Source organism: Cygnus atratus, chromosome Z (genome assembly GCF_013377495.2).
Source record: "Cygnus atratus isolate AKBS03 ecotype Queensland, Australia chromosome Z, CAtr_DNAZoo_HiC_assembly, whole genome shotgun sequence".
NCBI lineage: Eukaryota > Metazoa > Chordata > Aves > Anseriformes > Anatidae > Cygnus > Cygnus atratus.
Window position 1 is genome coordinate 82392940 of NC_066396.1, and position 27830 is coordinate 82420769.

Genomic DNA, 27830 nt, shown 5'->3' on the forward strand with positions numbered 1-27830 from the left:
AGCTGAAATGTAAATGATCTTTTATATATTATTGCAATGCAAATATAAGTGTTGCCACTGAATTTCATATTATGTCCCTCAGGGGTCCAAATACCTCCTTACAGGCTCTGAGGATTGGCAGAATTACAGCTTTTGGGATCACAGTGATATACCAGATCCCATCTCTATAGATGTTCTGGCTTAATAGCGGTGCTGAGGATAAAACAGAAAATACTTTTCAAAATGACTAATGGCATATGGAAACAACTTGGAGTGCCAAGGCTAATACTCAGCCTCAGTCCCACAAAGTGCTTAACCAAAAGTCACTGAGAACCATGTGAAGAGTTCTGCTCTGGCTGGACTGGAGTCTGTAGATATTCCAGAAGAGATGAAGTGAGCAAGGACAACAGCCTTCTCACCCACCCTGTGGAAGATAGACATTCACCACGCCACAGTAAGGACCAAGGTGCACCATCTGACATGAGGTTTCCTGCTTGCACTTGGAGCCTGGGAAGGCATTGTGTGCAGAAATGTGGTGACAAGCCACTGCATTAGGGAAGCTTCTGCTGCAATCAAAAGATAGTGCTGAATGAACCAGTGCTAGATTGTTTTTTAATTACACTTACCATAGTCTCTTTAAAGTGTCGGTCTAAACTGTCACATGGAAATCTGCATTACAGCTGCATCTGCCTATTCAAAAAGTGAACATGTTCATTATTCCTCGTGCTGCCATCATGCCTGTAAATGCTGGTGAGGAGCCGTGGCTTAGGCACTCTGGCGACACAGCCGTGCAGAGGTCTGGCTCAGCATTACCTGGGCTGGCTGGCATCTCTCTGGGCAAAGGAGAAGCAGAGGCACAGAGCAAGAAGAGCTCAACTCATTAGTCTCCAATTGTGCTGTAGGGTAAGATGTCAGCCAGCACGTAGACAGACTTCGATATATAAAAACTGGTGAGATCATATTCAATAGTATCAGAAGCAATTGTCAGGGCAGTCTAAATATTTTGTAGGAAGTATCTGGCTCTAATAATTTACATTATTCTTCATTATCACAATCAAACACTGCCTTGAGGAGTCGAAGGCAAGCATGCATCACTCTAAGTTAACTGTACTCTAAAAAAAAAAAGCAATGATAAAAAGATGTGTCTGAGCACAAGAATAATTTTGATGAGACTTTTTCTCTAGTATCAGCACAGCCCCAAATACATTGAAGTATTTTGTAGAGCAGTACATTAAAATGAGTGTGCTAAAAAATAACGGTACTGGTGGTATATCAAACAACTAATTGCTCATGAAGAAATTATAAAAATTAATTATAAAATTGAATTCTCCCACTGCCGCCACATCTGCTAGTTCAAATCAACACTTTCAAATTCACATTTCCATATCTACTTTTGAGGCTCTGGAGTTCTGGAACAGAAACTGAAATACCATTCAACAGGTCTTTACAGATTTTGTCCTTTCCAAAGCACTGCGAAGCTAAAACTCAAAACACAACATACAAGCTCACAACCATCTAGGTATCACACATGAAACAAAAAGCCGCCTGAAACACCTGAGGCTGAGCAGGAGACTAAGAGCAGAGTTCCTTTGAAGAATCAGGAGCAGGGAAAAAGCTACTTACTTCTGCACTAAGAAGACATTATCTGAAGTTGGACTTAGTGCACATGTGCAGCACCTGCCAGAGCTGGTCCTGAGACAGGCTGATGCTTCAAAGTGTCTGTAATAATTTCCAATCCCTGATGTACAGTGGCAGAAATGGGAGTGCAGGACCAGCCCTTCCAGCATGGAAGGATGCTCACAGCAGGCTACAGAGCTACCTTCATGCTGCAGATTCCTGTATTTCTCAGCCTGTGCTATTAAAGTTACAAATACCTTAAAACAAATTGACACGTACATAAATATAGGAGCCTGCCACTTTGACAGAGCACTGTAGTGTTTAATCTTTTAAGTGAAAAGCTTTTATTGGCAGAACTACATGAACACGAAGACATAAAATGTAAAGAGGTTTACAGTAAACACTGATTACTGTAATCTTAATCTCCATGAATGACTTGTGAATGCAAAAATAACATTTTTAGCACAACAGCTAAATTGCCTAATCTGCCTTATTTTGAAATGTGCGTGGTATGTGTGTGTGTGTACTTCTTAAACTATTGGACACAGATCACTGGTCACAAAATACTAATATCAGAAAATAGTCCAGAAAAGTTTTCATCAAATTGATTAAAGAATGAAAAATCAGAAGCATTGGTAAAACAGGCTAAAAAGAGGGGGATGAGCTAGGGCATTGTCTCAGTGCTTAACATACTTTATGGTTGCTTCTGCCTTGTTTGCTATGAGCAAGATTCATAAATGTTTAAGGATGGCAGTTTAGTGGGATACAAGTAAGGCTGGGAATAAAAAAGCAGAGAAAAGCAAACTGTGGTTGTCCTCACTGTGGCTGTCATGAACCACATAATTCCCCGAGCACAGACCCTGCAGTGCTGCAGAGCAGGAGGACCTTCTGCCTGAACCCCAGGGTCTGCTTGGCACGGGGTGCCCCTGCAGCTGGTGTGGCCTTTCTGCAGAAACACTGAACTTCCACAACAGCATGCAAAAGCCACCTGTTAGACAAAGCCTCTGCACCTCTGCAGCCAAAGGGATGATTCTTGGCTTCACTGCTATCGACACCAGGTTTGCCACACAGGTTTTACCTGACAGCTGGGCTGCAGGTCTGCTCTTCCACAGGACAGCTCGCTGTGCAAGTCATGCATTCAGTTTCTTGGATCAGTGCTTTTAAGCAGATCTAACAGTCCAGAATAACTTTACTTAAATTTACTGTAGCCCCATGGAAGGATTATTGATGCTATCCTATTACTTATCACAAAGCAGCAGTCTCCAGGGGACTGTTTAGTAGCATATTCTTGTCTGGATATTAAATCAAGCTATGCCAAGGACTCAAAAACAGCAGGTAACAAGCTTTTCCCTGTTTTTCAGTGAGCTCTGCAGAATCTCATCTTTCATTTGTTTTGAACTGCGAGTCTCTTATGCACATACAGAAAAATCTCCAATCCCTCCCCCCCCCAAAAAAAAAAGTACATAGGACGTGTTTAACACACGCAGGAATGCTTCTGGCTGTGGTTATGCTGCAAGGCTCAGCAGATGACACCCCTGCTCCTTGTTGGGACAAGCTCCATAAAAACAACTACGTCACCTCCTTGGTGGGACAGGTGAGTTTAGATGCCAAAAGTCTGGAACAGCAGCTCTGGGTCTGCTCAGTTTACTGAGACTGAGTTCATATTCTGGTATCATGGCAGTTACAGGGCAAGTAAATATAATAATACCAACAAAAGCAATACCAGTAAAAACTCCACAACATTATGTGCATTTTAATTATTATGACCATGGCTCCTTTATTAACATGCAGTGGATCTTATGGAAGGCTGGACATATTCTAGGTGGCCCTTCTTGAGAAGGGGATTAAGCCACACGACCTTCAGAGGTCCCTTCCAACCCCAACCATTCCATCATTCTGGTAAGCCACTTTTTTTTTCCTTCTATTTATTGATCTGTAAAGGAAGTCAAACACCTGCTGCAGCCTGTTAGAAATAATACTAATGATTTTTTTTTTTTGGAATTCAAAGTAAAAAAGGTTGTGCTTGTCTCACCTAAGTGAAATTAAAGGTTTTATACAACATACAATTCAAGCTTTATGTTTGACACCAGTAAATATTATCTGAGGACTCCCTCAAAATACTACTCCATGGTTTACAGTTGGTCACCAGCACCACCAGCAAGGGTCACACCTGTTCCCCAAAATTATTATTTTTTTTTCTTTTTCCTGTAACCAGCCTGATTTCACTTCATTCAGCTGTGTGGATTCAGTCTTGCACTTTTTTCCTTAATAAAGAGGCATATATTCAAGCCTAGGCTCATCTGTGAATAGAGCTTTTCTTGATTACTGTCAACGTTTCATTCCATTGTGTCATCTTGTTTGTCTTTTGATGTTATAATTTCCTTATTTTACAATGTTTTAACTACATTGGCTGCAACTGTTAAAAGAATAACTAGTGATTTGGGGGGTCAACTAGAAAGGCTTTAAAAGCATTTGATTAAGCAATTCATTTTACTAATGTTACAGTAACTTCTTTTTATTTGATTATGTAAATGAGTGTTGGTGCATATCCACTTTGGCAAAATACTGCAAAGTTTAATCTCCTAAATAAAAAGCTTTCACTGGTAGAAATGTATCAGCTAAGGATGGTATCCTGTGCAAAGACTTAGGAGCTCCTCATAAGACACCCCAAAATTACAGTATTCAGGAAAACAAAGGCCACGCTTACCTGACAAACTTTCCCATGCTACCTTTCCTGAGCTAATGTTCAGAACACTATCTTGAAATAAAAGTAACTTAATTCCTGAATTGCATAGAGACAGACATGGACCCCTAAATTTACTTTCTCCCACCGTCACTTTCAGCAGTTCCTACCCAGCACCTGCTCTGCTAGGATGGCTTCCCAAAGGGCTTGTGAACTTCCTGCTTTGGAAATAGGAGAAATGTTGTAAGGTCTCGGAGACGTAAAGAGAGCTACAACTATGACTAGCATTAACATGATACAGCCTGTCTGTAAAACTTCTGTCCCATTTTCTGAATCAAATTACAAGTTCACCTCCAACTTCTACGACTCCTACTGCCACTCTGTTTTATGTGATGGTTTTTAATGTATAGACTGCTTCTAAAGCCTTCAGCTCTCTCCACCCTACGTTTTCTTATGTCTTTGGATATATAGGAAATGGATCCATCTCTCCCAAGACAGAAGAGAGGTCTTCTGGTTTTACTTCATTAGGAAGGCGGATAAGGACTGAAGAGGAAGACGACCTCAAGTCTAACAGAGGTCCTTAATGAGGGCTGAAAGTGAATAAGGTAGGAGATTGATACTTTTATACATACACCAAATAGCACATCTGGGTTACATGGCAGTTTTTAGAAGATTATCCCTTCAACGTGATAACAACCTGCCACAGAAAGACCTTATGCTATGACACCAGCATGTAACAAAATCCTTGAAATATGGAGAAAAGACCATAAAGACCCCCACAGTACCCCACCTCTAGCCACAAAGAAACAGAATGGATTTATTACGGATTGCTCTCTCTGTATCACTGTTGTTCTCACGCCCACACTGTTTAATTATTAAAGTGTATTAATTCCTCTTTGTAAGTGAGTAAGACATGAATGAATTATGGCAAACATTTTAATTACTTAATAATATTCTAATCAAAAGCTTGAACAACTCTATCTGGAAATAAGAGTTGTTTTTCCAGTTTGATGGCCATTTATTTCTCTCCGGTGATTTGTAAGGAAAATACAAGCAAGTAAATGTGATGTAATATGAAGTATACACTGCTCACAAACAAACTGGGGTTGCCTGTAAATCCCAATATGCTGGCTGGCTGAATATCAGACCCTTTATGAAAAAGTTGGCTCATGAGATACGCCCAAGAGACAGATATTCCTGAACTTACTTCTAAGTTTAAACACAAATAAAGAAGAGGGTTTCAAGCAGAAAAGAGAACTAAATCTTCCCTCTGCTGTAGATTTATTTTAAAAAAAAATCTCCTCTCATTGCTGTGACTGCTCTGACTGTTATTCATCTAAATACCAAGGGCAATGCTGCCAGTATTTGAGTGTGGGCTATTTCAGTACTGCAGTTCTCAGGAAATCACTGAAATAAAATCACATTAGATACTAGTGCTCCTAAATCTAGTAGCATTTCATAAAATTATTACAAATTGCCCTAATGCAGGCTTTCACCATTGCTCATATAAACACACTGTAGGAATTATTCAGTTGTTCCTCTGTAGATGTCTTAGAGTTGTCCATATATAGAAAGAAATATGAATGAAACATATGAGCAAACTGATAATTCAGCAGTAGTCACATAAAGCTATACTATTTAAAACTGTCCTTTTAAGAACCGAGCTGGAAATAGTAAGCTTCCATTTAAATCATTGTTCAAAATCTCTTATGAAAACATCGAAAACATCAGTGATCTTAATCTAGTAGCACTGTTTGCATGCATGAAAAAATACAAATAGCCAACTTACTCTTTTATAATTTTTACTTGCTGAAATACTACCTCATTCAAATTAATTCTTCTGCCAGCAACTTCAGTGTATCTTAACTTCATTGAGTATAAACATTATGCCCACTATGACCCTTCCTCAACAGAAATGTAAAATTAAGACTTATTCATACCCTTATTGAAGTGTCAGTTTTTAAATAACATTTAGGATTTCTTTTATATAATACCCTTTACATTATTTGCATAGAAAGAATAAAAAGGAAGAGAGGAGAAGCTCAAATGGTCGATTTTCAGTATTGGCAAGTGCACTATAAACACTGACTAGTTGCTATCCAAGCACTCATTTACCTGACTAAAATGACCTCTATAACATGCTGCCTTCCACAATAGCTACACACATGTCAAAGATTGAAAGTTAATTCTGTTTTAAGGAATTCTGCTACTGAACAATATTTTTCTTTTAAATTGCAGTAGTCTTCCATAAAGGAGTAAAAAGTTGGTAAATGAATGTTGAATCTATGAAAATTTTAGTAATATTTCATCTCCCTAAGCACTAAAGAGCAATGTCAATGTTATTGCACTGTGTCTGTACAGAGCTGATGATCTGCATGGTTAGATCTCAGCTCACAGTAAAAATGTGATTACAGGTCTCTGGTTGTTGTGAGCTCTCAAACAAAGTATGGCTAAACTTTTTAAGCCTTCAAAGTAACCTGCAGTAAACTAAATTTCATCTGCAATGTGAGGTCTCATTAACAACCTCACATATCTAGACAGATACAGATCTCTAACTTGTCAAATGAACAACTGTGTCTCACAGAGCAAGGTCAAACAGTGCTACAGCTTTTAAATTAATATTGTATAGGCAGTGTGTTCCTTTGAACCTGATTTTGTATTCTACAGAAATACCTTACCTATGGCTTTTAAGAAATCTGATAATCAAACATGAGCAATCAAACATGCTCAGTAACAGCTTTATGTATTTTAGATTACTTTCCTATGTAGATTTGAGATTTTCCTGTTACACTGACAATTACACCCACCTTCTGGAATTATTACACGTTAACAAAAGTCTCTGTATATTATTTCATGTGCTTCTTACGATTTATGATTCATTAATGAGAAAGTATAGCTGAATACTTCCCAAACAAGAGAAATCTCACATTGTCTTGGACACTGTAAATAATTTGCTATACGAACTAGACTTCCATTGATCAGGACTCAGGGAAGTGTTCTGCTTCACTTATGTGTACCTTGCATTAATTCTTCTTGCCTACATAAAGTTAGATGTTTATTCAAGGGCATATAAGAAATTTCCCAGTTTTCATCATCACTATTATTTTTTGTAAGCTTCTATCTATAAGTCATCGATTAATTAAACCAAAAGAGAAAAGAAGATTAGAAAAATATATAGAGACAGGAAAATGAAAATCCTACGAAAGACAAAAAATTAAGTGGACTGTATAAAGGTGCAGTATTCAGTCAGCCATCTGCTTCCAACCATATCTTGCTGTTGAAGGGTTAAAATACACTCAAAAACAAATGTATTTTTAAATGACCAAGCCACCCCTGGGCACAAACGGCTACATCCACCGCCTGCACACAAAGCGACCTACCTGCGGAGACCCGGGGGCAGTCAGGCAGCATTGACTCCACGGCTGTATCCAGCGGTTCGGAGCTGGACACCCAGTTAAAACAGTTCTGCATGAGAAGACAGGCAATTGTCTGCTAAGCCAAAAACTCAGAGCAAGGATAAACACAGGCTTTGTACGTAAGGGTATCACTTCAAAATGCTCTAATTTACACAGCAGTCCCAACAGGGACTGGAAGGTAAACTACACTAGCTTGGTCATGCCAAGTAATGTTTAAATATTGTAGGTTCATCCTAAGCAGGTAAAAAAAAAAAGGTAAAAAGGGTAAGATCAGGAGGATATTCATAATGTGCTTAAATAGCATGTCTTTAAGCACTACTTTGAGTGCTTGTGGCCTTCAGTAGGTGCTTGGACCAACTGGAGTCTGAACAATCCACTGCACATTTTAAGCCATTTTTCTTTGTAATTGTTAAATAGGTATTTATATAAAAACTGAACTGCTGGCTTCAGAAGTCGCAAGAAGTCAGAATTTTAAGGGTGTTTTGATGGAGTATGCTGTGGAGAGAAGTCTGTGAAATTCCAAACCAAGAGATTAGAGTTAAGCAGAAGCCATTAAGATAGATTAATATACAAATAGTTGGAAATATATAACTGCAATGAATTGGCATGAACGCTTAAAAATGTAAATACTGGTCTTTGGGGGATTATGTTCAGGAAACATTTACATTTGCTTTCACTCTTGGACCTCTGAGTGTGATGAATTTACCAGTAAGTTTTTAAATGTTTTGATCCAAATGATATTTATTCAGAGGAGTCTATGAATTAAAGTATTAAATAATACACCTCTAATAAAATATGCTGAAACTACACCAAATACATTGAACTGAAGATTCAGTTATAAAGGTTAGTACATTTTTAATAGGATGTCCTGCCAAACTACAATGATCTACATGGATTCCTTCTTACAAATCTGAGTTCCGCCTTTCTCAAAAGTGATTAACTTCATTAAAGAAAAAAAAAAAACACAACTTTTTTTTGGGAAAGAGCCAATGAATTTTCAGACAGATTTCTAAAAAATCATCCCATCAATCACGATTGTAAAAATGGATGATTGCTATTCTGGTAAACAAGCATGTATTGTGTATTTGTAGATGCTTGCTGCCCTAGTTGTGCACCATGGAGTCCGTCCTCAGTGTGGAAAGATCCTTGACTGGTAGATCAAGTGTCTTATTGTATTTCCTTAATTCATTCTGTCTGGAAGAAGATGTCAGCTGTGTTGCAGTGAGGAGAGAATTTCAAAGGCTTCAGTCCCCACCAATAAAGGCCGAGGAATGGCTTTTGAATAGATTTGTCAAGGCAACCCTACTGCTCTGGGACCAGGGAGAGCAGGAACAGCATAAAGGAAGGGTTGCTGTATGAGATTAGAAAGTGAAGTTCACAAAGCATGGCAGATTTTTGTAAGAAACAGTAGATCAATGAAACTATTGAACTCGGTGGACAAAAAAAAATAAAAACAAACACACTATCCAGTAATGTAACTTTTTAGTAAAAAATGGTTAAAATGGAATATTTCACAAAGGCTTCAAGGTTTAAAGTAGTAAAGTATTATACATTTTACAATTTGCATATATAATTTTAATTAACAACTGAATGTGAAATTGCAAATGTATGATGGTAGAAATTATAAAAGAAGTAGAATTTTTATGAAGTATTACATTCATTTGAAATAAGTAAAATTAATATTAACTACTGATAGAACACTACATCAGAGAGCTGGAGATAATACAGAAGATTAGCACACAATTAACCAGCTTTTATATACAATGTGACACTTGCCTGTAAGAAATAAGTATTCTCGAAAGCAGTGTCAAGATATGTAAATGGATGATTTGTTTTATCATTCATCACAGCTCCTAATAAATTCAAAAATCATGACTTCTATAGATACTAAAAATAGGCTACCAATGATACAGAGAGATAGCTCCAATGAAGAATTACTTTTTTAACAATTCATTCTTTCAATGACAGCAATTAGCCCTACAGACAGGCAGCGATTAGGTGTATATTTTAATTATTATTCATTTTACCAGTAGCCTTAAACCTGATTAAAGTAAGAGATATCCAGGTGATATGCAAGTCTTAATACCACTCAGCCACACTTCACATATGTAAAATTCTTCTTTCTTATAGGAGATTTTCAATGCTAATGTAAGTTATGACACTCCATCCACTTTTTAGGCCATTAATCATTTAACTTATTCTTTAAGATCTGCTTTCTGCAAATGAAATTAAAGGTAATGCACTTGTCTTATTCAGACTAAATGCTTAAAGAAAAATGGAGTTGTCAGATTCAAATTACAGGATTTAAAATTTCAGTTTTACTATGTAACATATATTTTAAGGTTTTGATTTCCCATAAAGAAAATGGGGATTTTTCTGACAGAGCCTGTAGGGGTTACCATTCTTTACATTTTTAACATTTAAGTCAGAGCTGTCAGACTGCATCCCAGGTGATTCTCTATTCCCATCAGTCATGGCCTATAAAACGGTAAGGTTAAGTCAGGAATAGGCAGTCTGCACACAATGTTTCACTAAAACCATATGAAAAAGTCAGGTTGAACAAAAAGTTCAGGATAAAGGAGTTTATATTTGCCACACACACCTATCATTTTAGCACTCTGAAATGAGAACGTAGAAAACACAGATATGAGCTTAATTTGACAAGGAATAGATTCACAAATTTAGTTAGTCTCACTTTAACAGCAACAAAAAAAATTGAATCTTACCAATCCCATACTTAAGTATGAAAATTAATAATGAATGCATGGTGTCATCCTTCCCCCAAGGGTGGAAAACTGTGATTGCTGGCCATAACTCACCATCGGATCATCACCAACTAGCCATTCCTTTTATACAAAAACACTCTGACTTTCATCAGAAAATCTCAGAGCACTTCAGAAATAATCATATCTCATGAAAGCAAGTATTTTTCACCAGCTGTACAAATCAGCAAGCCAAGTCAGGAAGAGCTTCAAGGGGCTTTTCCACCACCACCATAGCAGGCCAGAAGCAGAACTCCGGCACTTTGGGTGACTTTGCTTCAGTTACCAGTCAACACTTGGTCTACAACTGTTTATGTTTTTATATTGCACGCTGAAGCTGATTCTTACTATTTTGACTGCTAACTTTGAAGCTCAGTAATGGCTTTAAGCTTTATTTTAGGGGCTGGTATGGGGACACAATTCCTATGGTTCTGTAACGTGCTCTCTTTCTCACCCTAAATAAATGGTCAGCAGATAGAGAAATGTTTATAGAACCATATGCAGGCATATACACCCCAACTCAAAAAAAAAAAAAAAAAAAAGAAACTGGCCTCACCTCTCGCATCCACTCTCGAATAGTTTTGCCAGCTTCTTGATGCCACACATTGTGAACAGAGTCTGTTAACGCCACAGCAGTTACCTTATTCTTTACTTCTGCCTCTCGTTGAATCATCTGTTAAAAAATATTGGCTTTAAGTTCTTTATTTCTGTAGAGCAGTGTCTGCTTAGTCACAGACAATGATCTTAAATTAAAAAAGAAAGACTAATGCAAGTTCAATACTTGACTTCACTTGTTTTAAAGTTTATACTAATCCTAACAGCTCTAGAAACACAGAAAGACCTAATATTTTTGATAAAAGAAATAATACTAACTTTTAACTGACTGAACTATTCAGTCCTATTATTTTCCATGTGGCTTGACAATTCTAGGATTAAAGGTATCATAGTGAAAAAATGGAAGATTCCCTGAGGACACCTTTTACAAGCTTCTTCAAGTTCCTATTTCTGTGCTTCAGGGAAGCTGGTACCCGTGGTTCACTGTAAGCTACTCATGACTATCATCTACTAATTTTCAGTAGATTGCTGTAGTTTTTCTGATGTACAATCTTACTTTGACTTGTATGGTTTTTTTTCTTTTTCCATCCAATTTAGCTGCCTTGCACTCCCACCATGCTCCCAAAATTCTTTGTGGTCTCTCTTATACATATGCTTACCCAGCTGCCACCAGAGCTTCTCAACATTTTTAGGTTATTAAAGAGTCTCTGTTGTTGGAAACGACAGTACGACTAAATATTATTAGTACTAAAACCAATTAAATGATTGCTGCAAATAACACGAATGAACTGACAAAGATGCTGTGGAATTCAGTGCTGCTCTGCAAGATAAAAGGGACTGAAAAAGAATAGTTTGATATCAAAGAAAGACAAAAAGGTTTTAATCTCCTGACATGAGTGACCCTAATTTGTAAGACTGGATCAAAGAAAGCATAATGAATTATACTTTTAAAACCAGCATTTCACAACTAGTGTCTTTACCACTGTGTATGCCACACTAAGTTAATGTTTTTTCGTCTTTCTTTTGTATAAATGGCAATACATACAACATTTCTAAAGCCAGAAATTCTTTGTTCATGTTCTAGTAACTGCTTATCAGCATACAGGCTGCATCTCCAAAAACACCTCTCTAAAACAGACTTTTACAAAGCAGATGTGAATGTTTTTTTTCATCAGAAACTCAAAAATAATCACCTCAATCCAGATTTTTGATGTGAAAGTTGCATTTATCATTATCCTGTACAAACTATCTCCTGGTATCTTCTAAATACCATAAATGTAAACCTTTTTGACCAAATATTCTTACTTCCAGTTTCACATAACTGCAGTATGACATTCTGAATGTCTTGCCCTTTTTTTTTTTATTTACCTTATATGTATTTTAAAATCAGTGTAGTCAAATTAATATTCTAAGTGAAAAATATTCACCATTATTGGACAGATAACATAAACGTAGAGCTTCCCATTCCAGAGAAAATCAGGTGTTCATCTTCCTTAGTAGCCCGACTATCATACTGTCAGTATTATGTGATTTAGGAATTCAGCTAAGCTGAAGAAATCTGGGGCAAACGCATACGAAGATGCTTCTAAGAGTGATCTTCCTTCATGCGAAGACTTTCCATACATATAGTTTTTTCACATTTAATACCTACAATATTTGGAGAATAGGATAACAGGTGAGTGCGTGGGGGGCAAAATCACACATTTTGGACAAAATAGCATCTATTGTAAAAGGCTGGGCTTCATTCAGAGGTAACGTGACACTGCCATTTTCAGCCAAACATCCAACACTGAGCATTGAATTTCACCATAAACATGAAGACATACAGATCCTGTCCACTACAGAGTCTAAGAGTTGTGAATAAGAATTGCATGTACGAATAATGGATGTCTCAGGGCGGTATTCAGGCAATTGAAGGAACCACCGGTGATTCTGCTAAACTTGGGATGAAACCCCGGAGCTCCACAGGAAGGTGGAGCCTCAAAATGGAGATTTTTATCAACGCTATAATCCTCCTCCCCAAAGCTATAAGAACATCTCAAGCACTGATAAATGCTTTGCCTCTTAAAAGGCTGATTCACTCAGATCTTCAACCAGCTTATTTCAGAAGAACTTGGACTCGTGAATATGTCATCTAAAGTAATTTCTCTAGGATTACACCAGGCCCCACATGTGGTTCAGATCTACAAAATAACTGAAAAATCATTTTTTTAAATGCAGTTTAGAAAGTACTGGCCAAAAATAACTACCAGACTTATCTCCACAGGTAAGTTAGTTCACTGTAAGGCAGGCTGCACATCTACTGAGCTACTCAACATCGTGTCCTGCGTGGATGTGCTGTTTGTGCATGGTGAATGCATCCCGGCTGTGGAGCCTGCCCCTCTTTGACAGTGGCATGTCACAGCACGACCGGCTTCCTCCTGACCCAACCTGAGCCATCAGTACCATTGCACGAATTTGGAGGGCCACGCAGATATATCTGATACATCCAGCTCAGGGGGACTGGGTTGGAAGCAGGTTCTAACAGCTTTGGTATCCGGAATTTTTCAGAAAGTCAGGTTGAAAAGAGAAAAGGAAACAGAGCCTCAAAAAAGTATGAAGAATTGAATTGAATTGGACAGTATGAATTGAATATTCCTCTGGAATAATTTCTGCCCAGTGATATTCATGTGTCTTCAGCCCATGCTGCAATGGAAGACTGGCATGAGATACTAAACAGCTGCTTTATTAGACTGCAGCTTTACTGTCCCCTTTCTCAGGCAGAGTTATATGCACAAAATGATCACGCACTTGATCACTCTGATTGCAGAGGCTGCTTTTGGGAGGGCTGTGGCCAGTCCTTTCCCTTTCTAGCCATCACAACGATCCAACTGTTTTACAGGACAGGAAAGGTAACATCACCCTCCTTATCCAAACAGAACAGCAGCGTCTGCAGAAAGGCCTTCTGCTGAAGGGCTGTGGGTCCTGCTGGCTGTTAGGAGCTTCTGGTTCCAGGCTTCTCCTAAGACCCATACCAGATGCAGTTTTGTTAGTGAACCAGGTCCTCCATTTTTTCTGCTTGCCATAAGAATGGCTCAGAAACCCTATTAAAGTTCTCTCACAGAGAAGGTAACTAGAAGTAAGACCTGTAAGACGCAATGACCCTTTTCTGGATCCATCAGGACAGTTACACAATGCTGAAAGCAGACTATGACAGCACAAGACTACGAATGCAGCAGCAGTAACTCATCCAGGACCTGGGCTAAAGAACCAGACTGGAAAAATAAAATATTCGCACAGAATCAAATGCACTCTTAGCAGAGAGATCCCAGATCCCAGCAGGCCACTCACTCCAGACAGAAGACCTAATGCTCTACAGCTAGCATTTGGGAGTGGGGGACCCAAAAAAGAAACCAATGCACTTTGATTCTTATCCAATGCACTTGGGACACAAATAACACCCGCTGGTGCCCGCTGCTCAGCTTTGTGGACACCTGTATAATGGTATTTTCAAACAAACACACCCCCAAATCTCCCAAAACGCAAAGAAAACCATGAAGTAGAGAAAGAATTAAGGCTACAACCTTCACTTGAACAAGTCTAATGTGTCCATATTTAAGTGACACAGAAATGTCACAACAGAACACATACAGACCAGGTGCCATAGCTTCTACTACAACAGCTCAAGTCCTCTGCTACAGTGTGATGTTAAGTGATAACTATAACTGAGAAGAGCAGGTCCAAGTGATGCTCAAACAGCAGGCCCTCCTAGCAAGGACCCTAATTTATCCTGCAAGAAGATATGAGCAGCCCAAGTGCTTTTGCTCACGGAGGCATCAATGCTTCAGATTGAATGGACTGATAGCTCAGAATGAAAGTATATGTATCTTCTCTAAAAATGGTTTTGAATTCAGAATAAAAAATGATACAGTAAAATGCATTAATATCCAATGCAAATTTAGCACCCAGCTACCATTCAAATTTGATGCAACTCTAATTCCAAAGGAAGGATGCTAGGGGATGCACGATTTACACTTCCCAGGACTAGTTTTATCCCATGCAGCCAGTGCAGCCTCTTAAAACTGACATGCTATAACTGAAGATATTTAATAGAACACAGACTGTTTACAATACTACAAACTATTTTTTTTTCCAGGAAAACTGTGTTTTTTACTGAAGCAACAATTGCAAATAAAGGCCTAGGGATTTCATCTAAAGACCATTTTATGCCTTGTACTCTTTGTACATCAGTAAATTCCACAGACACTCAGTTTTCACAGCCTAAGAATTACTTAATTTCCTGCTCAACGCTAATTTTCAAATCCTAAATTATTTTCCTCTGAATAGATTCAAAAAAAAAAAAAAAGCAATAACACGGTGTACCCCTTCACTGGATGGCTTAGAGCTTCTATCACTCTGTCCTTACATTCCTTCTTGTTCTTCCAAAAATTCATTTATAGTCAGAAGTAGTTAAATGGGCACTTCTCCATCAGGTTTTCCTTTATTACCATATCACTCAATACACCACTTTGGGCCCCCTAGACTTTCCCAGTCTCCTTTTTAATTCATGAAGTACCATTTTATTTCTGTCTTTGGGTTCCTTCTCTGTAGTCACAGTTAGGTTTGTTTTTGTAATTTGTTTACCATATCATCACTGCTTTACATTTGATACCCTTGTATTGGGTACATTCCTAGATGTCCACTGTAAGAAGGCAGAAAGCATTCAGATGCCTTTTTGAAAGTCATCTCTATTCCAGTAGTTGAAAGTTTATTCCTTCACTTGGCAAGGAACAAGTGTTGCACAAGAGTTCAACTCTATCACTACATAAGCATGAATAAATAATTTAAAACTTCATCCATTAAATTCAGATATATTATTTGCATGTTTATTTGCAAATTTAAAAAGTGAGTTACTACTAAGCTGTTCATAATGTCAGATGGCAATCCTCAGTAAGGTTACATTATACAGTTATTATAATTTTATAATAACAAAAGGCTGCTTTCTTCTTTATCTGTAGTGTATGCCTATAAAACATAAGTCTTTTACACATATCACATATGTAATACATTACCTCTATATAAATATTTAGAATAGATGATCGAATATATCTTTGGTATTGATAGATTTTGTAGCAGAGCTCTCAAATGAAAGCATCACTATTCTAAAAGGTGACTCAAAGGTCTGATATTGCAAACATGAAAATCCATGCATGCCCCGTTAGGCTTTAGACAAGCGGCCTGTGGGTGTAACACTTTGCAACATCAGTTCCACGCTCCCTATACCTATTCTAACAAAATTTAAATGGCTGAAAATTTGTATTTATATGGGCTCAAACAACCAAGTCAACTGCCATCACATGGGGTCTGCGGGATACTGACTCCTGTGAGTTGTTTGTAATTAGGAATTATGAAAAAAAAAAATATTGAAAAAAAAATTAAAAAAATACCCCAGATTTCACTTTCCCTTGATCTTTTAAGAAAACCTTTCATGTACTTCCTCTGTCTTCCATGCCAATATCAGTTGTGGCATGGTATTTCCATGGTATGTACTAGGCTTGAATGGGTATGTCTACCTTGAGTATTTGGCTTGGAGTAAAACTAAATTTGACGCAAATGCTTCCATTGTCTCCCATTGCCTCACACTGGATTGAATCTTTAAGAGGTATTGGCGTGTGTAAACTGAACTCCTTTCAGATCAAACTGAACTGAAAGCTCAAATATGCTCAATGGTTTCCAGAAGTGGAGTGAATTTGTGGTAACCATTCTGGTGGATCAAAATGGCATTGGTTGGTCTATGAAGAATTTGTAAGAGCAGTAGTAGATAAGAAATCACTCACTAGGAATGGTGTGTGAGTGGGCAATTTTTATTTAACACTTTTGCAAGGAAGTGCAGATTCTTAGGAACCTCCTGTGCTCTCCTGGAAGCTTGGTACAGGTCCACCCTCTTTTAGGTGTGCCCTTCAGGTCTCCTTTCACTCAGTGTCATACAAACCAAGGAACTGCTCTGTTAGAGCATGAACACTCGATCCAATTCCTTTCCTGAACTCAGAAAGACTCCTCTTCAACACAAAGCATACAATTTTGTTTGCATGTACTGCATGTTTGTTGGTCTGGGATTCCCAAGACCTTTCACTGCATCCTGGATAGAATTCCTGAATTTTTAAAATACTCTTAGTTTTTTGCACATCTTAAAAGTCAATTAGACTCCCAAGTTTTCATAAAATATTATTCACTGGGGAGTAGAATTACCGAGCAGCTATACTTGAACAGCATATAACAAACATCATAAATAATCTAAAGTAAGTCAAACTAGTTCCCATTTTCAGTTAGCAAGAAGAATAATTTTCCCTAACTGTATTCATAGTCATGCTAAAATCCTTGCTTGCAGTAGACAAAGCATTTGATACACACCAGTTTTAAACAGCAAGAAAACTGCAGACACAATCATAGAATGACCAAGGCCAAGTATTTTCTGATATTTTCTTCAAAGACCAATTGGATGTTACATCTACGATTGTGATAGCTTTCTACAGCAATACGTCATACTGTAAAGGTAATAATAACATATGAACATATTAGAACAGACTGCTTTAGAGCATCTGGAGTCTAGGACTTGCCACAGTTCACGCTGTAAATTTGTATCCATTTCAGAACTTCTACTGATAGTTTCCATACAAATTCTAGTTTTAGGGTAAAAATTCTTAAAGCCAATCCTGATTGGCAAAATGTATTTCTAAAATAAGGGTAGCGGCCATCTCCCTTATGCATAGCTCAGTTAAACAAAAACAAAACCAAAACCAGCCCCTCCCCGCCTCCCCTCCCCATACACAAAATTCTGCTGGCAATATTTTGCGAACAGTGCAAGCAAAACTAATGGCTCTCTAGCATAAAAGCCTCAGGGTTCAGCTTTATTAAAACTTTAAACTTAATAATGCAATTCTCTGGCTTCTCTTGTCCCTAGTGTCTTAACAGAGAGCTTACAGGAGAAAAGCCTTCAAGGACCTGTAATAATCCAGAGAACACCAAGTTCCCAAACATACACTTTTGTGCTAATAGGTGTTACAGGACTACGGGTAGCAAGGCTGGCCCACCTCACTTACGAACCTCTCAGCAATTTGGCTACTATGAACACACTGTAATAGCCCAAAAGAAAGCCCAGCACATAACATGAACCCTGTGGGGATCTCACTGGCTGCCTGCCCACTGCCACCATACACAGCATCTGACCTTTAATAAAAGCTACCTACGGAGCTCTTACATGGGTTGACTCCTGTTGTTTAAAAAAAGAAAAAAAAAAGACAAAATGCTCTGTATGCAGCTTCCTCACAGACAAAAAATGTAAGTTAGATAAGAGGGCATGACCAAGATGTTCCTATCAAACACTCAATGAAAGCAAACAAAACCCAGATTTTTTTTAATGCCTCTCAAGATGCTTCAGTGGTGAAGGCTGCTGGGACTTGTGCCTTTCAGCCACTAGAGAGCCACGGAGGAAGTCAGGAGCAGACGCAGTAACCAGCTGGGTCTGGCTGTTGGTGCCCTTTCTGCCAGCAGCAACCTGCTGCCCCAGAGATGGATTTGCTCTGCAGGTCTCACCACCGCCAAGAAGGTGTTTTGCAGGGCGAACAAGTTCCACCTGCCTAGCTGGGACCAGACAGCGACGCCTGGTCAGTCTAATTGCTGATGTTCTGCTGGGACATTGGCTGGCCTCTAACACACGGCTCAGAAATGGTCCTGTCTTAGGGAAGTGGAGTGCCACAAGGGGCAATTTATTCTGCCAGGAAGCAGCCTAAATTGACATGTGCAGCATTTGGCACAGCTAATACTGAAGAGCATCTGATGTTCGAGCCAGGTTGTTTAAAGGGAACGTGGGTACGTCCACTGCAGCACATGAGCCCCAGGAAAACTGCATTTGAAAAATCACCTCAGCTTGCTAAACTGCAGCTCATTTTGTACTCACGGTTAATTTGGACGTGGGGAGTGGAAAAAGTTGTGAGCGCATGATCATGCCTAAACCTCCGGCACAGCAGAAGATTCTTTGCTGCTCTGGCTTTACCACATGTCTCTGCCAGCAGAGTCCTCTTAACAGAGATGCAGGAGGTTTTCTGGCAGGAAGCTGCATCCCATCTCCAAACGACATGAGTTAAGCCAGCAAAAACATTCTTCTGCTGGAACTGCTATGCAGAACCTGCACTAGAGGTTTTGCTAACATAGTTATCTTGCCTGGGGTGGCAAAAAGTTTTTTTCAAGCTCTTAGCTGATACATCTTTGCCAGTAAAGCCTTATGATGTAGGTCATGTCTTTGCTTTTCCTTGGTTTACCCCAATATGAGTGTCACGCCTAGTTTGAAATAAAATAAATTATATAAATTTAAAATAAAATAAAATAAAATAAAATAAAATAAACCAAAACAAAATGAACCAAAACAAAATAAAAAATAATAATAAAGTAAAGCAAGGCTATTAATAAACTGCCAGTTGTAATCAGAACCACCTGGACCCATGACCATATGAAAATTTAAAAAGTGCTTCAGAACTGGGGAAGGTCAAGATCTATATAAACTAGGAAACAGAGGTGTTTCAGCACAAAACTGGGAGTGCCCTCAGCCTGCCGCCCCAGACTTGGACGCCTGGGCTCGGTTTTGCATGGACTGCATTTTCAAAGCCCTGCTCAGCTTAGGGCATGGCCAAATCATGAGCCAACATTTTGAGCAAGTTTCCTGCTTTGAAGGTACGTTCGGTACCAGGTTTTCAGCAGATTTTGCAGCCATTGAGGACACAGTTTACAATGCCCAGGGTGTAGAGCTGACCCCAAGCAGTGACACACAACTGGCACCTTTTTGGAGGCATCTGGTCGTATCAAGACTACCGGTAAGCAAGGACATGTGAGCGAGTAAGCTGCCAGCACCGCCAGCTTTCTTTGGGGCTGAAAAGCCCTAAGAAGCTTTGAACCAGAATATACAGGCTCTTGCATTTTATTTACTCAGAAAAAGTTAAATACAAATACAAATACTTAAATTTTTGTGATAACAAATTAGTTAAACCGTTTCTGAAAATCAGTGTGTAATGAAAGCCATCAATACAGAAGGCTTGGATATGAAATGATACAAGGGGTTGGAGTTTTCTTTTCATATTTTACCATCATGAAGGTAATGGCTCATATCTAATGAAAAACATGGCCTCAAGTAAGTTATGAAAATAATTATCATGCTTTAACAAATGTGTAAATCCAGAACTCAGTCTAGAAGTGAACAATCATATTATTGAAACAAATGTGAAACTATCAAATTTGTACATTTTAAGGATTAAATCCAACATGGTAAAATGGTATTACATCTTCACTGGCTCTATCTGAGTGGTGCTTGGAAAACTTTTATTACAACTTTATTTACTATTTTATTATAACTTTACGCCAATGTTATGTTGGTGTATTTTTTAATGAAATATTCAGTTTTCTTATATTCCATTTTATACCTACAAAAACAGGGAAAATTGCATAGGTTTAACATCAAGAAGAGCAAATCTTCCTTAGATTTAAGACAATTGGTTGAGCAAGGACCAAGAGTTTAAGAAGCTGACCCTATTTATTTGTACACAAACATGTCAGCATATGTATTAATTTTTCTCAAAAAGGCCTGAATCAGAAAAGAAAAAAAGAAGGAGCTGAATGCTAAGCTCAGAACCTTGCAGATGGACATGAAGTCTAACACCCTTGTTATTTAAACACAGACAGCTGGATTTCCACTTCAGCAAGAGGATAAGACAACACTCACTCTTCCCGTCCCTTGAAGCTTCAGCTTTGACTCTTTCAACCTCTGAGTAACTTCAGGAAGGAAAAGTCTCTCCACAGGTAAGGTCTCTGAGCAAGAGGATATGTAAACCGAAACTTCTGGGGCCACACAAATTCATGAAGATAACCCTCTTCACAGTTAGGGAATGGTAAATTATGATCTATTATTGGAGACAAACCAGGGAGAAGAGCAACAGCTTCCCTTCTCTGTCCCACTGAAATGCTGCTGCTGCATGCACCCTCCTTTGCCAAAAAGGAATGTGTGGTAGAAAACCAAATTACACCAAGCATACCACAATATCGCTGACATCTTCAAAGTCTGAAAAAAATGGCAGAGCAGAGAGGGATATGCTGAATAATTTTTTATCACATCTTTTTATCAGACATTGGACACGCTACCAGATATCAAACACTTTCCATCCAGTCGTGAGATGGGGAAGTACCAGCAAAGCCAAGAGGGCTCCAAGGAGGAGAAAATATTTTATAAACACAAGCACTTTGTGAAGCACTCTGAGGGATGCATAACTAATCTGATATGACAAATGATTCAGATAAAGATCTTCCAACACAGAGCACAGAATGGACTCTCATAAACAGCACACATTTAGAACTAGATGTCTGACCCACACCAGACACAGCTGTAAGGGGTAAAGGAAGCCTCCACCCTCAGAAGATGCTGGGCATGGAGCTGCTCTCCTGAAGCCCTGGGGAGCAGGGGGCTCTGTCCCAGCAGCTGACTTCAACCCCAGCATCTCTGGAAATGGGAGTGGGGCCAGGGCGCCGTCTTGCCATGATGATGTTCCTTGTACCCAAACAGGCTCTGAAGGCAGGGTGACACCAGAAACAGAAGCACTGCTGGTGACAACAGCATACCCTGTTTTCTCCAGATTAATAAGAAATGCTCTGTTTTTGTGTTTGTCCTCCTGGCATGCTCAAGGACCTTGGGCCAGCCTGGTCATCTCCCCAAGCCTTGGCTTGCTCACATCATTTATTGTTGAATAATGAATGCTACAGAAGAACGTGCATTACTACTCCACACTCCCCTCACCACAAGCTGGTTAACGGAACACCACAGAGCATCCTCAAGTATTTATGATGCATGCATACTTTATTAGTCAGAGAAATTATGCCAGGTAGTGATGAGTCAACAGAAGAATGAGGAGTGTGATATCTTAGAGTAATGAATGCTATTGTGCCTACGTTTCAGTACAACGGCTGCTGCATACCAGCAATGAATAATCCCAGGTTTTCATGTCAGAAGATACCCACTTACTACATGCAGTTTTTCTTTAGCAAAATAACCTACAGTCCCTGCCCTGCTCACAAGCATCAAAGGGAGATTCTCGCATGTTAAGAGCAGCATTTCTTTTCACTGTTGTTAGGCAATGAAGACATTGTCTTGAAAATTTTGGATTGGATTCTGCCTTTGGTGGTTACCAGGTCATTCCTGAAAGCAATCTACACCTGTGGGGAGGCTGTGATGGCACAGGGGAGAACAGGGCAATCCTCCCCTCTTGCTGCAGGGAGGCCAGCCAGGCAGGACTGCTGCAACAAATGCCTCTGGGCCACCATGAGGGGCCTGAGGAAAAAGCAGCCTCATCCTCTGGCAGTGGAAGCCTGGGAGAGCTCGTTCGGATCCCACGTCACCGGGATGATCAGACACCCTGGCACGAAACCCCAGGAGACGTCTGCAGAACTTTCTGCGCACGCTCTCCAAAGTTTCTGTTTCACTCTGAAAAAAAAAAGACCTGCTGTGGATTTAACTACTTTCCCGTCTTTTTAAGCTAAGAGCTCATCACTTTTGACTTAAGAAGTCTCACTTCAAAAAAAAAATTAAAAAATGAAAAAATTCACAGATGTCGTGGAAGGCAAAAGACACTGTGTGAAATCTGCAAATTCTGGCCCTCATCAATAAAAATTCAAAATGTTAAAAACATGGGATAAGGTAGAATGTCAGTCACTCTTTCCCACAGCATTTCATGCCTGCTTTGTGGTGTATATCTACCAAATGGTAGGCTCCTTGAAAGAGAACCATTTTCCTTTTGTTTGGTCCTGAGCACACAGTTGGAAGTTCAGGCATCTAGCACACAGAGAAACATTCTTGTATGCTCTTTGCCTAATTTTAAAATAAGTTAAATAGAATATGCATAATAGCCATTTAGATAGATCAAAGGCAGCTGGAGCCACCCCTGGTGTTTACTTCCAAACCATTACACATCACTAGCAAGATATTCCCCATGACCCTCTGATCTCCCAAGTTTCATAAGCAATGCTAAAATCAGAAGCAACGGTGAGCTTTCAGTCCATTCCCTTTTCTCCGAAGTCCTGTTAAACAATGAAACACACCTGGGCAGCCCCTGTCTCATGCTCCTGGTGGATACCAGCACCACTGCCATGCAGCAGCTTCTGGTTTTGTTGGCTGCCCAGGGCAGTGCAGGGTCCATGAAGAGACAGAAGCCAGTCTGGCTGTGAGACACAGCTCCTACAGCTGTGCAGAGGTCCTTCTATAAGCTAAGCCATCGCTACACCAGGATGAACGCCTCGCTGGGAGGCTATCTCCATCTAACCTATGGTGCTGAAATAATGGTTAAGCTCACAACAAAACTGAGGCGCAGGCAAACCTCATCGCCCAGAGCTCAGCCCCAGCAGGCCGCCAGTTTTTCTGCTCCTGGAGTGTTTCTGGTGTATGTCAAAAAAGAGGGGGCATGAGGTAACAGCTGGAATAAAACCAGGTTCCCCCACGGGCAGGGAGCGACGGCTCACACCAGACCTGGGAGGAAGCTTTCATGAGCTTAAAAACAGCTGGGCTGACAATGCCTCCACTTATATTTTTTTCCCCTGTAACCTTTGTGTGAGCTTCTGAAAGGAATGGCTTTATCTTATAAACCCTCAGTTGTGGATGGAGTCACCCATACAGCTGGTGGTGCCCTTCAGCCGTGCCCCTTGCACTGTGAGCCTTGGATGCCCACGGGGATGGAGGTGCTGGTGCCAGTGAGCTCGAGCAGGACTCAGAGACTGCCCCGAGTCCTGTGGGCTTCCAAGACTCCTGGTAGATGCAGAAGGTGTATTTTGGATCAGTATGGACACATCATCTGGAATTTGCTCTTTCCACACCCGTGCTTTTCGGCCTGTGAGGCTCCAGAGAGGAACCTCCCGGTGCCCCACCAAGCTGTGACTTAACACATCCCCATCTGTTGCCGTGGTTAAAATTTCTTCTTTCCTTTTCAACTGTTCCTCTCTGAAGGCCCTGACCAGAACAATTCCACTCCCAGCACCAAACCCTTATCTCTCCTTAACAATCCTCACCATCCTCTATCCCCCCAGCGACCTTAAAAATGTTGAACACAGGGGTGCAGACCCAGGTGCTTGCTGGAAATCAAAACCAGAGGGAAGCTGGAAAAATAACAGATTCTTGCAGAACTTTTTTGCTTCACAGGGAGGCCACCAAACACTCCCCTGCCACCAGGCGCTCACCAAATGGCCCGCAGCACCCGCAGGCTGAGGAGCAAGCGGCGAAGTTGTGACTGAGGCCTACATGGGTAGTGAGGGAGCTGGCTGATGCGGTCTGTTTGATCAAACCATGCTTCATTTATGATTGATGAAATACCTAGTTCTGCTCTCCGTACGGAAATATCCATAGCGGCGTACACACGGCATTCCTACTGTGTCAAACAAAATACAGTTTTTCCTTATTTAATTTTGGGGAAAGAATCGCAGTTTCATAATGGGTTGCGCGCATCCCTGCAGAGGTAAAAGCACCTCTAAATTGACAAAGTGATTCCCACAGAAATGTACCAAGCACATACAGCAGACAATCATTGTTTCAGGCTCATGTATTAATGAAGTAGAAGTTACATTCCCTTTACAGCCACTGTCCTCTAGCACTCCCCTACTCGGAGGAAAACAGCGCTTCATAATGCTGACAAGAGCAAAGTTTATAAAGGTGTCTTTTAAATATCTGACGATAAACACCAGCAAGAGATGGCATTGGAAAATGTACACTGGACAAGGTTCTTTTGCAGGAGCTGCGGAATATTCCCTGCTTTTCAGTATTTCATTTTAAATGCGATTCCCACCTTCCTCTGAGAATGTTTTAGTGACCTAAGTCATGTATCGCATGAAAGTCTACCAAAGTCTCTGTCTCACAGCTTCCACAGCACTAATACAGGACTAAAACCATCAATAAAAATGTTTTCATACTCTATGTGTCAAAATCAATTTTCCTAATAAGTATGGCATTTCTTCTAAGATGAACAAATTTAGTAATTTTCTTTTTACTTCTCATTTTTTGTAATTATGATGATATCTGTCTAGCCTAATATGGAAGTAAATTGGGAGTGATACCATGCGACTCGTATTGAGAGATAGTAGTCTGATTCTTAAGAAAGCTGGTAACAATTTTTATAAGGCAATGCTAGTGAGAAGCGATAGTGACAGTCCTGGGAAGCAGGATCTGCTATTTAAGCCCAGAGCAGCTGTGACAGTGCAGATTCAGCAGCACTGCTCCACTAACTTATTAAAATTATTTTCTGGGAAATAAAATGCCGAACCCTTCAGTGTGCAAGGAGGTCATTTATTCCTACTTAAAGGGTCTCAGTTGAGATTCCCAACACAACTGCTCACAGTGATTTTCAGTAGGCATTGGATATAGATCACTAAAGCATCTCACAAAGGCTACTGAAAAGCCATCAGCTGGGAACAGCTTTTGGTCACTACTAAACAGGGGGCAGATTTGAACCAGTGACCTAGAAGTGAAAGACTTTGTAATCTGATTACCAATCCCTTGAGCCATCCCATCCCTCCCCTTTTCTTTTTTACTGATAACAGAAAAAGAGTCTTATTACCTAAGCAACTTTTGTAGCCTGTTAGCAATGCAAAAGCTTTCATTTAGTGCTTAAAAAGGAAAGTCTCATGGGCACGCTTATTAGCCCATCTCAAGCACAGACTCTGTATTATTTTTCCCTATTAATTTCAAAATAAATGTATTGGTATAAAAGTGTAGCACAATGCTTTTTCTGATAATGATTTATAGTAAAGTTCTTGCTGATTAAAATAGGTGCTGATGAGAGGTTTTTACATAGCTGTGGAGTCAACAGATCCCTTACTGGCAAGCAAAGAGACAACATGCTCCTTTTGTCAGCAAATACTCCAAAGAATATACATGCTTTACAGAGGTACGGTGCGCAACGCTGATGATAGACATCTAAATGGCTTGCTTTTCATACAGAAATTGTATTTTTAAACAACTGTAAAGATGAGTTTTCTTATGCAGAAACAAAGCGGGATTGCTTGGTAAGTATTACAGTCTGATCATAAAATATCATTTTAATGTACTAACGTGATCTTCCAAGTATGCCAGGACATATTTAAGCACTGGTGAACATTAGCCTTTATGACATGGCAAAGCTATTGTTTCTCCTTTCCCTTCTTGGTCCTCTTCTCAAGACCCTCAGGAAGAAATCTGGGAGACCTTTCCTGTCAGTTTCCTACTTTTTTTTTTTTTTTTTATTCCCCAGACATTGTGGCCTGCACATTAACACTGCTTCCTTTGGCTTGAGGTAATAAACGATTAGCTACAGCATGGTGGTGCAGTGTTCTTGTTATTCTTCACTGTACTACACTCAGCCAATGTCTCAAAAATTAATGCAAGTGTATCAGGATCTGAAATTAACTTTTTATAGCCATAAGCAACATCCTGCTAGGAGGGGGAAAATCCTATTATAGCAGTTCTGGCATCTCACTGCTTGTGGACTGTTAGTACTAACAAAATAAGATTTCAAATTATAAAATGGTGAATACAAAAAGAGCTGTTCTGTATTGATTAAACATTTTTTTCTTTTTGCTTATGAACCAATAAAGCAAAACTAGGCAACGCTTGCTCCGGTTAAATGACAGATCTATTACTAAACATCAGCGAGGAGATCAAACTGTCCAAGAATACTACATCATTATACAGAAATAAATAGAAAACATACATATTTGTAAGCAACATGCTACACTGTCCTCTAAAGTTGTGCAATAACTTTCAGGACGATTTTTCAGAAAACTATGTGCTCACTTTAATGTTTAAAAGTATATTGCTAATAACTGAAACAGCTCATAATCGCTTTGGTATTTACAAGAGATTATGCTGGACTCATACAAAATATTTTCAATTCACTGCACAAAATATAATCTGTTGTTATATTGATCTACCTTTTAATAGCTATCAGTTCTGGCTACGGCAGTATTTTAGGAGTTTATTAAAAATTACATCTGGTGTGTACTGAAATCATAATGTTTTAAGTGGCTGAATATCAGAACTTGTATTGCGACAGCCTTTAGTTGTACTGATCGCCCATCACCTCGACTAACAGATCACTTGCAGGGATCGGGCCAAACAGCTGCTAACTACACACGTCTAGGAGTGATTTCTACGGGAATCTTTACACGCTCACTGAAGGCCAGCGACAGCCAGCCAGGAAGAATATTTGTGCTGAACGCCAGAATTTAGAGCAAAAATTACACCGCAGTGGACACAGGGCCTGGTCCTGGCATCAGTGGATGACAGATCCAGCCTCCAGGGAGGGCAGCCACAGGTGAAGGGATGAATGCTGCTTTAAACCAGGAGGCTTCGTCTCCTGAACCTGCGCCCTGGCATTTTGCAGCGGGCAGAAGTGCGCAGCCTGGACAGCGTGCTGCTCTCACTGCCCAGCTTCACTGGCTGTAGAAGACACCAGACAGAGCTAACAGCAACGTCTGGCATTTTTGCACCAAACTAGGATGTTTCTGTTTTCATAGCACTGGTGTAATGATGCTTGTGAAACATCACCTACTTTTATTCATGGGATCGACACGATCACTCAACCTCTTTATCAGACCCCGTGCGAAACAACAGCGTGGTGAAAAGAGCCCGGTAACAAGGGGTAAAAAAAAAAAAAAAAAAAATTTAACCAACCCCCCCAAACACCTGAACTCGGGGCAGCATCCCAGGCGCTCCGCTTGCCTTGCGCAGAGGAGGACAGGCACTGCCCCCTGGCGGCCCCCAGCCGCTCCGGCTTGGCACGATTCTCC

The 27830-nt window shown here is 39.8% G+C and overlaps 1 protein-coding gene across 12 annotated transcripts in view; it reads right to left on the reverse strand.

Moving 5' to 3' along the window:
• FAM172A (family with sequence similarity 172 member A) overlaps window positions 1-27830 on the reverse strand; it is a 258669-nt gene that overhangs the window by 60342 nt on the left and 170497 nt on the right. For 9 of the 12 annotated variants that reach the window (XM_035568052.2, XM_035568056.2, XM_035568054.2 and 6 more), the window contains 2 exons: window positions 11014-11130; window positions 7660-7744 (listed from right to left, as the gene is read on the reverse strand). In XM_035568052.2, the coding sequence (XP_035423945.1) occupies window positions 7660-7744; window positions 11014-11130 (202 nt within the window). Of the gene's footprint in view, window positions 1-405; window positions 546-605; window positions 670-729; window positions 813-7659; window positions 7745-11013; window positions 11131-27830 lie in introns of those variants that run through there. The other 3 variants (XM_035568051.2, XM_050716215.1, XM_035568057.2) reach the window with 3 other exon arrangements.